This window comes from Solanum lycopersicum, chromosome 3 (genome assembly GCF_036512215.1).
Source record: "Solanum lycopersicum chromosome 3, SLM_r2.1".
Taxonomy (NCBI): domain Eukaryota; kingdom Viridiplantae; phylum Streptophyta; class Magnoliopsida; order Solanales; family Solanaceae; genus Solanum; species Solanum lycopersicum.
In genome coordinates this window covers 63,286,329-63,300,921 of record NC_090802.1, presented here as the reverse complement: position 1 = coordinate 63,300,921, position 14,593 = coordinate 63,286,329, and the positions used below count along the sequence as shown (strand labels likewise).

Below are 14,593 nucleotides of genomic sequence, written 5' to 3'. Positions count from 1 at the left end.
ATATAGAAAAAAATTAACTAATATTTTTTTGAGTTAATAAGGTGGACAACTAATATAAACAATTATTTTTAATATAATAATTAACTTATATAAAACCGATAGAATATGTTTGGAAATATGCATAACTATAGTTAAAGCTTCTTACAAACTTTACCAATTAAAGAAAACTACATATTTATCTCACGAAGGTAAAATAGGGTCAGCCTAAAGTCGACTTGTGAAATTACACTAGATATATTGTTGTTTGTTACTAACTAGTGCTTTGAATACGGAGTACACGAGCACAGCTATAAACTGAACAAAATGCTTGCAAAGTCATCAACATCAACAACATAATCGCAGCCAAGAATGTGAGAAACTGCCATGATTCAAACACATAATACTTCATGTATTTCCCAATTTTCACCCTCCATCTTCCATTATAAAACTTGTTGACATCCTCAATCACTTTATCCAACAACTCAACTTTTGTTAACTTCACTGATTTACTCATCGAATTCCACAAATTCGAAACTTGATCATCACTCTTCAAACGGTTCAACACAATCCCTCTTCCTCTAAGCAATGCTACGTCCTCTTCCGTATCAATAATCCCATTCATTAACTCTGTGTAACGAGTAAAAACCAATGGACCAGACGCGTTACACGCCTCATATGCTACTAAATTTCTTAAAATTACCTCCGTGTTTATATCTACGTTGATTGTAGGTAAATAAAATGTCATGTTTTTAAAGTCGAAACTTATGCTTGTGATTCCTCCATTTGTGGCTGCAAAATTTACCCCTGCTTTAGAAAGTTCACTTACTGAAGGGATAGCTATTTCCTCCACTAAAGGTGAATTACTTTCGTTTTCGTTTTCATTTTCAGGATTCTCTACTGCTTTTTCTTGTGAGAAGCATAGGCATTTCATTGGCAAAATTAATAGTTTTAGTCCTGGAATATTTGAGACTAGTGTCCATGGTAACTTGAACATGACTTTCATAGGTTTCGAAAGTACTAATCTTTTAACAAGACGTACAGGTCCTCTGTTTACTTTAACAAGTATCTTCCAAACTTCATTTACAAATTGTTTAACATGAATTGATTTTCCAAAGGAATTATTTTGACATTGATGGGTATCGATTTGATCCTGATCATCGCGATCTTCTGTTGTATCAGAAGTTGGTAATTCCAATTTAGGCACGATCATTTGGTACAAAAAGTCCAACAAATGAGCGGATTCTGTGACTTGAACTTCTCTGATTTTTTCCTCCATTTTGAAAGGGGAAAGTTCTTTGCAGATACCTACTAGCATAGACATTAGCATATTGTCTGCCAGATCTAAAGATGTGAATTGAAGTTCTAAAATTTTCCTTAAAACAAATAGTGGGATTTGGTTTTCCAACATTGCTAGATCTCTAAGAAGAGCATTATGTGCTGATTTTCTCCCAGCAACATCAATTAAATGTGACATCGTAGAGGAAGACATTGCTCGTGTTAGAACCATACCTTCTTTAACAGCATAAATTCGAAGGAACTCGAGTAGAAAAGAGGCATCAACAGCCATCATCCAGGCTAACGTTTCGCCATTGAAATTCAAGTACTTATGGTAACATGAGCGAATTCTGGACTCCAATTTTATCAACTGTTCAACAAGATGTTGAAATTTGATGTTTTGGAGTTGTTTCTGAGTTCTCTTTGCAGCGCCAAGTTTATACCTAATTAAAGTGTCACATAATTCAATATGATATATCATAACAAACGTACTGTAACAATTTATCATACAATTTAACGATACCTCTCCATTTCGTATAGTTCTGGACGCCAATAATGGTAAGGACCTAATGAAACTTCTTGGGGCACGTAAGAATCGGGGTCCGAAACCATTAGGGATTTGGGGACGTTAAAAATGCAGACTGGAATTTCACTGAATTCTTCGAGTTCTTCATCAAGTGTTCGACGGATTTGAATAATCCATCGATCCTCATCGAAATTTGAAGCCATAGCGCGGGGCGGATAAGAGGACATGGTTTAATTTCTCTGTTTACTGAACAAAGAAATAACAGGTTAATTTTGGTTAATTTAATGAATGGTGGAGTTAAGACAAATGGAGTTTTAATTTATAGAATTAAGTGCTGTTTATAGAAAGTGCAATTTCACCAAATTTTAGAAAACGTGAGATGGAATGAAGGCATTGTTTATTTGTTTGGCCCAGCAAAATGAGTTTAAGCTCGTTTTCCCCATGTTTTTAGTGTAAAGTAGTTGTAAAAATATATAGCAGCCGTGAAATTATATTATATAATAATAATAATGCATAACCCATAAGGTAAAATACAATCATTGATACTAGTACTAATTAAATTTATTATTAGTAAAAAAATAAATAATTCGAGTCGTGAGCCCATGATTCATTAATTATCGATGTGAGATAATTCATCATTCAACTCTGGTGCGATCACGCCCGGCGAAGTCTGGGTGTCTATTTTTGGGGAGTTTGGGGGGGGGGGGGGGGGGCTTTACTTTGTTACAACTTGAATAAACTTTGAGCCTAATTTAATTTTAAAAATTTATCTCAGAGGCAAAAATTGTCAAAGAACATATAAAAAAATATTAGAGAGAACCCATCAGATCATTTAAACTTGACATGTATTTTTCACTTAGACAATTTAGCTAAGTTTTGTTCATTTTAGACACTTTATATTATGCACAACTATGTTATTTTGACAATTTTTCTACAATCTGTCAAATTTATTAGATTTGTGTAATACACTCATCGATAATGTGTCAATATGACATATTAAATAAAGACATGTGACATATATAAAAAAATTAATTATTAAAAGATGAATTTTGCGTAGAAAAAAAACTACCAATAACTCATTGACATATGAAATTTCTTTAACCAAATAATTAAAAGAAAATATTTTTAATAAAAAGAAAATTATATGCACTCCTCCACCCCAAATTGTCTTCTATACTACCTCACCCCCACCTCAAACCTCAAACTCAAACCCCTCTCTCTCACCCAGATTTTCTTATCCACCCACCATCACCCCGGCCCCTCCTTCACCCAAATGTGTCAAAAGAGGAAACTTTTTTTAGTTTATTTGTTTCTGTCATTTTGTGAATGTTGTGAGATAAGAACGTTTTTATTCTAATAGATTAATGTTTGAATGCTTGATTTAGTGAATTTGGTAATGCATTTGCTAGATTTTTTTCGAGGGTATTATTAATTTTTTTCCTTTTTTGCTGTATTTTTTGGTCAATGCAGTTCAACAATTGTTACTTTAGTACATAAATATGGAGTCCTAATCTTTCTACTAAAAATTATATAGTTTATCTATTTGATTTGAACTTTTTTCCGTGATTATGATGTAAGAAGACATACAAATGAATTGAAACGCTAAAATTGTTTATTGTGAAGGTAGGATTTCATAATTGAAAATATGATTTCCTTTCATTTCTAAATGTGTTATTTTTCTTAAAATTTATGTTGATTGTTCTCAAGTTATTTTGAGGAGGAAGAATGACAATAAAATATGTGGAAGTATTTAAGCTTAAAATTTATGGACGCTAGAATTCACTTTTTGTTTGTGGCATCTTCAAATTTATTTTACCATGAAAAGAGTTTAACCTTGGAAAATGATAGTCAAAATATGGGGAAGAAGAAAAAAAAATGATAAATGAGGCTCTCACACGCTCATCCAATGAGTGTATCACACTTGCTATGTCATCTCAGCAGAAAGTATTAAATTGACACAATGAGGCATGACATAAGGTATCTAAAATAAACGAAACTTAATTTATGTGGCCTCTTGGCTCTCATTAACTATTAACATCCGTGAAAAAATATTAATAAATAAAAATTATAGCATAGCAATCGTTTGAATTTGGAAAAGAAGTGTTCCAACTCTCATTATATTAAGAGCAATATATATATATATTGTGATGTAGCTGATAACTAAAATTATCTTATCATGCGTCTATCTCAAATTTCAAAGTCTCAATTATGCATATGATGAGAGGTGAAATACGGGGTTCAAATAAATCCGGTATTAGAATGACATTCAATTTTAAAATGAATTAAGGTGCGTGTAAATTGATCTGAACATCATTACTAACTGATACTCAAATCAATTTACATGTATCTTCACTAATTTTATGAATTACCTGAGAGATCTAAAAGCCAGAGAGGCCTAGCTGCTGGTAATTGGTGGGTGATTTTTCAGAAACCGAAAACTTAAGAAATGAGCATTTTTCGAATGAAAATTATATTAAAAGCTCCAAATGCCCTCTAAAGCCAAATGCTCAACAACCCAACTTGGTGCTTATTATTTTTAAGTATATATAAATAATGGAAACAGATAATGAAAGGTCACTCATTCATTTAAGAAGAAACTGTGTGCTTGTGACAACAAATCGAAATATTTTGGGATTACAAAAACAGTCGATAAATACTAATTTTTATGATCCCGGAAGCTTCCTTTATATTTGAATTTCGCATCAAACAATGCTAGGGAAGAATTGTAATCAAAGTCATTATTCTCTCGTACAATGGAAGGATCATTCATTGGACTGGATATAATTGTTTTGATACATGTTTTATCACTTTTGCGCCTCTCCATTTTAACACTTGCTTAAATAGACAACAAATATAGTTGGACTTTCTCTTTTGAATAAATATCACAAAAAACTTTACTCAACTATTAAATTTTATCTAAACAGACTTATCAAACTTTACTTGGTATAAATAAAATAAGTAACTTACGTTAGTTTCGTAGTCGCATAAAACAGATGCTCCTATTCATTAGGCATAAGCCAGAAATTACTTGTTACACATATTATCGAAAAGGAGGAGAAGAAGCACAAGAGTTTTTTTCTTTTTTTAAAAAAAAGAAAATAATTATTTAGTATAGTTATGTGATTCTGTTGATATAAAATAAAATTTAAAATTCGCCACCGATCTAATTAATGGACAAAATGGGAAATTTCCATCGAAGGACAATCCCTTGGCCTTGAAACTATCAACAGAAATGCTTCTTTCATTTGCACGATTTTCGTACTCACATAACTGCCTCAACCCTAATCATCAGTACTAGCACCTTCCTACAGTATTTCCCCACTCTATATATATACAATATAGTCACGTTTATTCCAAGATCATCGACTCAATATTCGTAATTTATTCGCTCATAAATTTATAATTCGATATGGGAATTCCGAGGTATATCGTAGCTGGCCCATCGGAAATGCTTGCGATCACTGGAAATGGCATATCTGAAATACTACTGAAGAAGAAGCATTTCTTATGGCCCCTCCAAAAATGCACCAGGCTCGACATTTCCCCGGTGAACTATTCGTTCCAGGTTCAAGCTATGAGCGCGGAGAAACTCCCTTTCTACCTCCCGGCGGTATTCACAATTGGGCCAAAAGTGTTGGACGAGACGAATTATGAGAGCTTGATTAAGTATGCAAAACTTATGTCTAATAGTGACAAGCAGTCAACTCATATACAAGATCTTGTCAAGGGAGTTATCGAAGGGGAAACTCGTGTACTTGCTGCTTCCATGACAATGGAACAGATTTTTAAGGGAACAAAGGAATTTAAGCAAGAAGTATTTGATAAAGTGCAACTTGAATTGAATCAATTTGGGCTTTATATCTATAATGCTAATGTTAAGCAGCTTGTAGATGTTCCTGGCCATGAGTATTTCTCTTACCTTGGACAAAAGACTCAGATGGAGGCCGCCAATCAAGCCAAGGTACATAAATACAAATATATATATATACATTTTTTTTGAGCAAAAACTATTGAGTTCAGCGAAATCAACCTAATTTATTTCATGTGTGATAGATTGATGTAGCGGAGGCAAGGATGAAAGGAGAGATAGGTGCAAAGCTAAGAGATGGAGAAACAAAGCAAAATGCTGCTATGATTGATGCTGAGACATTTATCATATCAACGAAAAGGCAAGGAGAAGGAAAGAAGGAAGAAGTTAGAGTAAACACTGAAGTTAAAATATTTCAGAACCAAAGAGAAGCTGAGGTTGTTGAGGCAACTGCTTTTCTGGCAAAGAAGAAAGCAGGGTGGTCTCAGACTGCCAGGCTGGCGGAGGTGGAAGCCGAGAAGGCGGTAGCCATAAGAGAAGCAGAGCTGCAAATGGAAGTGGAGAAAAAGAAAGCTTTTGTTGAGACTGCTAAGCTCAAGGCTGAGCTTCTCACCAAGGCTACTGTCGAATATGATATTAAGGTAAGTAAGTAGTACTTTTCTTTTTTACTTGTTGTAATCGCATGCCTTGTTACGCTCAAAATTCATTTCTTTTAACATCAAGTTACTTTCTCTGTGACAAAATTATACATGTTAGGTGCAAGAGGCAAATTCTGAATTATACAAGCGACAGAAAGAAGCAGAAGCTGCACTATTCGAGAGCCAGAAGAAAGCAGAGGCACAAAAGGCAAATGCAGATGCTGAACTCTATACTCGGCAGCAGGCTGCAAACAGCGAGCTGTATGCAAAGCAGAAGGAAGCGGAAGGAGTAGCAACGATTGGAAAAGCACAAGCAATTTACTTAGGATCCATTCTAAAGGAATTGAATCACAATTACACTGCTCTCAGAGACTATTTGATGATCAACAACGGTATGTACAAGGAAATCGCCCAACTCAACGCTGAAGCAGTGAACGGTATGCAGCCAAAGATTAGCATTTGGTCAGGTGCTAATGGAGGTGAAAGCAATAGTGGCGGCGAAGGTGGGAGCGGATTGAAGGATGTTGCTGCATTGTACCGTATGATGCCTCCTCTGCTTGAAACAGTACAGGAACAAACTGGGATGCAGCCTCCTGCTTGGCTTGCAACCTTACCACACCACAAATGAAGTGCACATTAGTTAATCTCTAGTTTGCTATGGGATTATTTATGCTTTGCTTTTCTGGTATTGAATTATAAATTAGTACTACTTTGCATTGTGCTGCTTGGATTGAAGTTGTTTTTTTCATGTATTTGGAAATAATGTATATCAAGTCATGAATTGGTAAAAGGCTATGGTAGATAAAAGGCATTTCACCTATCTTTCCCGGATTTTCAACTACCCACGCACGCACCAACACATGTACATGTGTATCTTTTATTTACTTTCTTTCTCATTCTTCTTCGTTTCATTACCCTCCTTTATTTTTTCACCATTAAAACAATATCAAAAGTGATAGCTAAAAATGCAAAAGAAGATCAAAATTCTGATCAAGAATCTTTTTCTAATGATAATTTAAACAAAATCATTAATAGGTAATGTTGGAAAGACAAAATTGATCAAATTGTTACAAAAAAAACTTAAACATTTTTATTGAAGATGATGAACAAGAAATTGAATTTATTTATTTTTTTCTCTGATGGTAAATTATGTGTAAATAAAACTATTGATCTAAGGTTTGTTTGGGTAATTCGGAATATTGATTTGTATAATATGAAAAGTGAGGTAAATTATAAAGAAAATTGAAAAAAAAAAAGAAAAAGAAGAGATTAAAAGTATATTCCCATCAAGGGGAGGATAATTTTATTTTTAAGAAATAAATGAAAGAGATAAAATATACAAATTTTTTAATTATAATAGGAATATTTTTTACATGTTTATTGCTTCTCATACAACACTTAAAAAGGGGCTACTCATTCCACTTCAAAATAGTCCAGGAAATTCACAAATAGATTGAAGCTCATTTGGCTATTTTCTCTAATTTCTTTATCTACTTTTGAAAATTGTCAATCCCACCATTCTAGCTAAAAATCATCCCACGCTTAAATATAACTAATACTTCTCCGTATTCCTAAGCTCTTTTTAAACCGTTTTTTTCCTGTTTTTACTACGAGAATTATGTTTCTAGGATATTTCAAAGTAAATATATAAATTATTTATTATTTTACTCATAATTACAACTTTAATTTTTAAAATTATTAAATCTCTAACTTTTTATTAATTACTTTGGTTTCTCACTGAATGTCCAGAGTCCATATTAGTAAGCTTCAATTAAATTCGAATTGCACAGGGAGGGGAAACGCGTGTTCTTGCTGCTTCAATGGCTATGGAGCAGATCTTTAAGATAAGTAAAGAGTTTAAGCAAGAAGTATTTGATAAAGTGAAACTTGAATTGAATCAATTTGGTCTTTAATGCTAATGTTAAACAACTTGTAGATGTAGCTGGCCATGAGTATTTCTCTTACCTTGGACAAAAAACTCAGATGGAAGCGGCTAATTGAGTCAACAAAACTTTAGACTATCTTTTTTGCAAGTTTCATAACTGAATTATTGAGAGTTCACGTAACACGACTAGTATGAACTTGTTGTGCCATGTCGACTCAAATTTATAAACTTTTTTATTCTTCCAAGCTCCTTTAATCAAGTTACCCTAACATTTTGCTATATTCAATTGGACATTAAAGATTAAAGGCATTGTGGTGAGGAACATACACCAAATAGTAATTTAGGTCTGGAACTTGTGAAATGGTTATAGCTTAAGAAGGTTTTAACCTATTCACACATTTAAATAAAGAGAAAAAAAATTAAAATATATTTAAACTTTGATCGGAATTGTCATAACAATCTCAAACTTTGGGTATGACCTATTATCTCTGCACTTTTTAATAGTGTATTTAAAAGATATATAAGTATCCACGTGGACAAGTTAATTGTTGATTGTTTTTGCTTTCTCTCCTATAGATCGATAGATGTATTTGAAAAATGCTCTTGCTCAGACTGCTAAGCTCAAGGCTGATCTTCTCAGTAAGGCTAATGTTGAATACGATATTAAGGTATTTCCTTACTATTTCCTCTGTCTTAATTTATGTGCACCGTTTAGCTGCATCAAAACGTAGTTTGTAGTTTCAATCATTAATATATGTATGTATATATGCCGTTTGATTTTATTGTAGCATCCTTTTGCCAAGCATGCCTGCAGTACTAATTATTGCACCTTGTGTACTATCGTTTGTAAGTGTGTGACATTGTTTTGGTACCTGATCAATCAAAATGAAGTGCACATTTATTGCTTTATGCTTTAATTTTTTAGTTTTAAACTAGTTTTTTGCATTGTGCTCTTAGTATTGTAACTTGGATTCAAGTTGTTTGAATGATGAATTTAATATCTTTCTATATGAGCACTTCATAATTTACCAACATTTTTGTGAATTTGTGGCTCAGCTTGCTACTACTTTGTCCAAAAATATATCGTTTTTTTTTTTTCCCAGTTCTATCTTTAGTGTTTATTGTGTTCGAAGCTATAAATATTTCAAAATGTTATGATGGTTCAAATATCATTGATTTTAAATAAATCAAAGCTCTATATTTATGCTTAATCTTAAATATGATATTAGGAATCTAAAATATATCTCTAATATTAACGCACTGGGGGAAAATTTTTTAAAAAGAATTAATTAAATCGTATAAATGAGTGCAACCCGAGCAAGCACCTGGGCTTCTCTACCAAGCCCAGTATCTTGTTCGGCCCAACCTCGCTGATATCCCCAGCCCAACCCCATCAGTCAAATTGGGCCGCCCTGGTGTGGAAGTTTATGGGCTATACTGAGGCTGGATGGTTAAGATAAAGGAAAATTACGCGGTTAAACAAGTATTTGTAGTTAACTATCAAACATAGCTACAATTCGTATTGGTATAAAGCGAGAGATAAAGGGCGTACATACAAACACAATTATTTGAACTCGATTCAATTGTATACAAACTGTATGGAGTCATATAAATGCAAGCATTGATACATATACATACTAGTTACATAGATACAATTATCTAATCAATATACATTACTATTTACATCTTTCCACTCTCTGTCCTCTCTCCTCCCTCTCTCAATCTCACTCACCTCTCTCATTTCTTTAACATGTAGCTACAATTCGTAATTAGCAAATTATAAAGATTAAGCGTAGTAAAACTATTTTGAGTGGCTATAACCAAAAATTCCCCCAATAATGCAATGCAACTCATCTTGTGTTTTACCTTTATTTATTTTTTATGTTCTCTTATCACTTATGCATCTTGCCTAGGGTTGCATATCGTTCGGTTCGAGTTTAACGTTTATCGATTTGGCTTATTGGTTATCAATTTGTATTGGTTAGATTATCGAATTAATCGTTAAGATTTAACAAAAAAAAACAGTGAAAATCACTCCGAAATAAGTTGACAAATTAAATAAATCATGCACATAAACTCACAAGTTCCTTTTTGCTCAAAAGGTTGTTTTTACATTGTAGAATAACTAATTGTTTGAGATAACCATAAATAAAAGAGTCAGAAACCAAACTCTAAGTTAAGGATTTTCTATAAAATAAAGTGGAATAAATATTATTATTTAATTTACTATCAAATTATCGATTAGTTTGTTAAGGAAAAACCTAAAACAGTTAAGAATCGATAATGTGATAACAAAAAAAAATATATTACTAAAACTGCTAAATCAATAACTCAATACTGATACATCAATAACTTTCTTTCGATTCGAGTTATTAATATCGATTTGATTTAGAACCGCGTTAGTTAATCTTGCCACTTTAAAATATCATTTGAATGATATATATCTATATGAACAATGAAATTTAAATAAATTAGAACTATTCTTTTATCTCGAAACTGTATTCATGTTAAATATTAGTACATATTGAAACATTTAACACTTCGTTTTAGAGTTTTACAATAGAAATGGTGATTGAATTTGAATTTTTCTTTGAAAACTCCACATTAAAAGTAAAATATTCTTTCATAAATTCAAATAAAAGAATATGTTTTTTTAAAAAAAAATTATACTTAATTCACTCAACTACTAGCCTTTTAGAACAAATTGAAGTATTTCATTTATTGGTTTGACTAGAACAAACATAATTTTTTTATTATAGGCAACCCAATGTAGAATAGAAAATTGTAGATTAAAGAAGAGAAAAGCACGAAAGGATATTGAAAAGAGACAAAAATAAATGAAGTAAGATACAAAAAGAGAGTGCATATCCCAATTTTACTTTTCCAATGCATCAATTTTGTTGCAAAATAAGAGTGAATCCTTAGTGAGTACTGACACATCGAAACAAGCAGAATCCACAGAGATATCGATCATAACAATAATAAAAAATAACTTATGTCTCTCATAAATTATTTATCGTGTTTTTATTTAATCATAAAATAATATTTAAAATTTATTTTGTTATTATTTATGTTTGATAACTAAAGTTATAAAACAAAAAAAATTCTTATGATATTGATTAATTTTTAATATGATAAATATTTTGAAACGGAAGAAGCAGATTATTAATTGAGAGTATCATAATAATAGCACATATTTTAGTGTTTGTCCTCTTTCTTTTGGGGATTTCCTTTATTAATGAACCTAGTGTTTTTCAAAACATAAAATAACATGAGTATTGTCTCTTGGTAAAAAAGAGTGTCTGTACATAAAACACCATATTGAATAATATCCAATTCAATTCCTTTGAATAAATACATGTTTTTTTTGGTAATTTATTTTAATTTCTGAAAGAATAAAGAAATTAGAGAATTATAGACCGACATTCTGTTTTGTTGGTAGCCAATGTTTCCTAAATTATCATATACTCCACCCAACACTTCCTCGAAATATGTCCCAAACTGCCCATATTCCATTCACCAACAAACATATTTTAAACGATAATAATATATAATTAAGTGAAAGAAAAATATTCTAGTACAAAATTTTTTAGATATCTTTCTTAAATTTTAGTTAAAGAAAATGCACAGAGTATTTTTTTAGATTGAAATCACATATTTAAATAAATTAAGGTTTAATTTTTTTGTAACTTTGTACATTTTTATTTTACGTAGAATATTTCGTGTTAATAAAATTTTAATTTTATTAAGATGTATTTCTGAAATTTCAGTGTAGAGTGATACTTATTCATTTTCCTCTGTCATTATATACAATTTTTCATGAATATTAGTTAATCCCATCTTATTAGAGCGTCACAAAGTAATATAATTATCTTCTCTATTTTAATCGTATAATAACTTAAACTTGTTAAATTTAATGTTAAAAAAATCAGTTTAAAGATGAAGGAAAATCCTTGGTACTATGGAAGGATGAGAGATGCAGGAAGGACATCAGCACACAGTAGACTACATTTCATAACACCTAAAATTATATCTCTCAAATTAATAATTATTTACTCCTATTACTTTCTAAAATTAAGATATAATTAAAAAATATAAAATTTTGTCTTTAAAAATAAACAAGTATATATATATTGAAAAGTTTTTTAAAAAACCATTCATTGTTATTTTAATATTAATGAATAAGAAAAAAATATATATATACGTGCTAAAAGAGTTAAATGCAAAATTAACAAAACACCCCTTTTCATTTTAAGATGTTGAAAACGTATAAAAAGGCGAGTTATTCGGACATATATCATTACCATATACTATTATTATATAAAATATTAAGTATTTTATCATATATTTGAAGAAAATATATTTAAATACGTGTATTTTTACTACTATATATTATATATATAAAAATAGGGAGTGAGACGAGAGATATTGCCGAGGAAGACGAGCGATATTCGTTTGTACAGGATACAATATGAATCACACTGAATACTTATATCTCTTTTTATCTGGTGTGATACTAGTGGGAGCGGGATGGAAAAAGCGACGAGTAAGATTTTCTATACATTCCATATACATACAAATTCACTTAAACATAATTTAACTAAGATAAATTACAACTATTAGTTTTAATGCATTTATCTTTGAACGTATAAGAAAAAATATAATATACTAAAATGAATAATATTACAAATTATAATATACTAAAGTAATTAACTCCAAAAAAAATTATATAAAATCCACTAAATCAAGATCGAAGGAGGGGTAGATAGCATCAATGAAAACAATAAAGGTCCCTTTTACTACACTCCAAAAGATTTTAGATATATATTATTGTCATTTGATACACGTCCAAAAATATAATGCTTACCACTTTGTCCCATAATTTATCTACCATAGTACCCCCCCACATAACTCCATTGATTGATGTGATGATTATCATTTTTAATCCATGCACGTAACTTACTCATGTTTCCATGATCAAATCTTTAATATTATCTGATTAATCTACACATGAGTTTGGTTTTTATATCATAAATAGTAGTGTGCATGTGTTGTATATGATGGTTCATTTATAGTTACTACACGGTTACAATAATGTAGCTGTCATACACCCAAATCTTCCTCTGGTTAAAAAGAAGCAATCATACCAAAACCATGCAGTCAAACTATCTTTTCTTATTGACGCCACTCTGACGCCTTACATTACAGTAATCCTACGCCTCTTATTACGTCCTACATTTCCCTTAAATTAATCGAGATCATTTACCCCATGCATTTATTATTTTTTCATTCATTTTCATTTTACGTGATATTATTTAAAAAGATGATGTTTCGTGAAGCTTTGAACTCTTTAACTATGCATTATACTTGATGGAGTATTGTATCTCGGATGAAGTAAAGCCGTTGGAGCGATATATAGGATAATTATTTATTTATTTTCTTGATTATTTCATTTCTAACTGTAATTTATTATACTTATGATATATTACACCAACGATTAAGAAAATACAAAGAAAGTTTAAATTCATAATTTTGCAATTTTTTAACGATAGTTGTATTGTTGTATATGATTTTCATTAATGATGATAAAAAAATTTATAAATTAAATTATCTTTAATTATTCTAAAGTGATATTTTGTTGAGATGGATTAAAAAGAAAGCATGTCAAATAAAATAATAATTTTGTGATACGATTTTTCTTTTTAATATATAGCATAAAAGATAACACTTTTAAATAATCATAAAGAAATTACTTTTAATTTATTTTATTGTAATAAAATAATTTATATTCATGTAAATATTTGAGATTAATTTTAAGTAACAATTTTTCGAGAGTCTATTTTTTCTTTTATTTTACATCAATTAAAATAGCGTTACAAGAGTTTTTAAGTAATATTCACCCTGTTTTGTTATTTTCTCTGCATCTGATTATTTCGCATCAGTCACTTTTCTCACAATGATAATTAAGTCCCTGCATCAGATTTTCTACTTTATTCTAATCACATGACATATAAATTGAAATAACGATCTAGTTCACACAACTATTAGATGTAAGATTTTCAATTTTATGAAACAGTAATTATGATTAAAACTTAAAATGATTAAACTTAAATTTATACAAAAAAAAAGTCAATAGTGATCTTTTTAATTAGTTATTCTAACATGTCATATTTAAACAAAAAAATTGCATATAAATATAATTTGATATATACTTTTGTAACCGATAGACTTTTAACTTTTTAAAACATTTGCATTGTATCAAATTAAAATTTAGAAAAAAGTTGGAGAGCTTCAATGGGTAGTTTTGTCTTTTAACACAGAGGTTTATATCCCTCCGTTGCAAGTATTGACAGGGTTATAACAGTGATAATTAATAAACTTGACGGATTCTTGTCTTATCGTATTTGACACCCATGTCTATAAAATCATAGACCCTCCTAATAATATATATTTTTCGTGCGTTTTAAAAAGGATAAGCTATG

General features: G+C 30.5%; 2 protein-coding genes across 2 annotated transcripts; one reads left to right on the top strand and one right to left on the bottom strand.

The window, feature by feature from the left end:
• Nucleotides 1-50: 50 nt before the first annotated feature.
• On the bottom strand, nucleotides 51-4,404 carry LOC101253074 (putative UPF0481 protein At3g02645). Its single transcript, XM_004236405.4, has 3 exons — nucleotides 4,150-4,404; nucleotides 1,778-2,026; nucleotides 51-1,697 (listed from the first exon to the last, which is right to left on the bottom strand). The coding sequence occupies exons 2-3, from the start codon at nucleotides 2,005-2,007 to the stop codon at nucleotides 251-253; spliced, it is 1,677 nt and encodes a 558-aa protein (XP_004236453.2). The 5' UTR covers nucleotides 2,008-2,026; nucleotides 4,150-4,404; the 3' UTR covers nucleotides 51-250.
• Nucleotides 4,405-5,189: 785 nt separating this feature from the next.
• On the top strand, nucleotides 5,190-6,854 carry LOC101055532 (Hop-interacting protein THI116). The gene is made up of 3 exons (NM_001279066.1): nucleotides 5,190-5,741; nucleotides 5,834-6,229; nucleotides 6,345-6,854. The coding sequence occupies exons 1-3, from the start codon at nucleotides 5,190-5,192 to the stop codon at nucleotides 6,852-6,854; spliced, it is 1,458 nt and encodes a 485-aa protein (NP_001265995.1).
• The last annotated feature ends 7,739 nt before the right edge of the window (nucleotides 6,855-14,593 follow it).

Bases quoted from the DNA above. Each gene is read 5' to 3' on its own strand.
- LOC101055532 (NM_001279066.1), top strand. From the start codon at position 5,190: ATGGGAATTCCGAGGTATATCGTAGCTGGCCCATCGGAAATGCTTGCG. The intron at 5,742-5,833 runs GTACATAAATAC...CATGTGTGATAG, and splicing joins AGGCCGCCAATCAAGCCAAG to ATTGATGTAGCGGAGGCAAG. The intron at 6,230-6,344 runs GTAAGTAAGTAG...TATACATGTTAG, and splicing joins CTGTCGAATATGATATTAAG to GTGCAAGAGGCAAATTCTGA.
- LOC101253074 (XM_004236405.4), bottom strand. From the start codon at position 2,007: ATGTCCTCTTATCCGCCCCGCGCTATGGCTTCAAATTTCGATGAGGAT. The intron at 1,698-1,777 runs GTATCGTTAAAT...CACTTTAATTAG, and splicing joins GAACTATACGAAATGGAGAG to GTATAAACTTGGCGCTGCAA.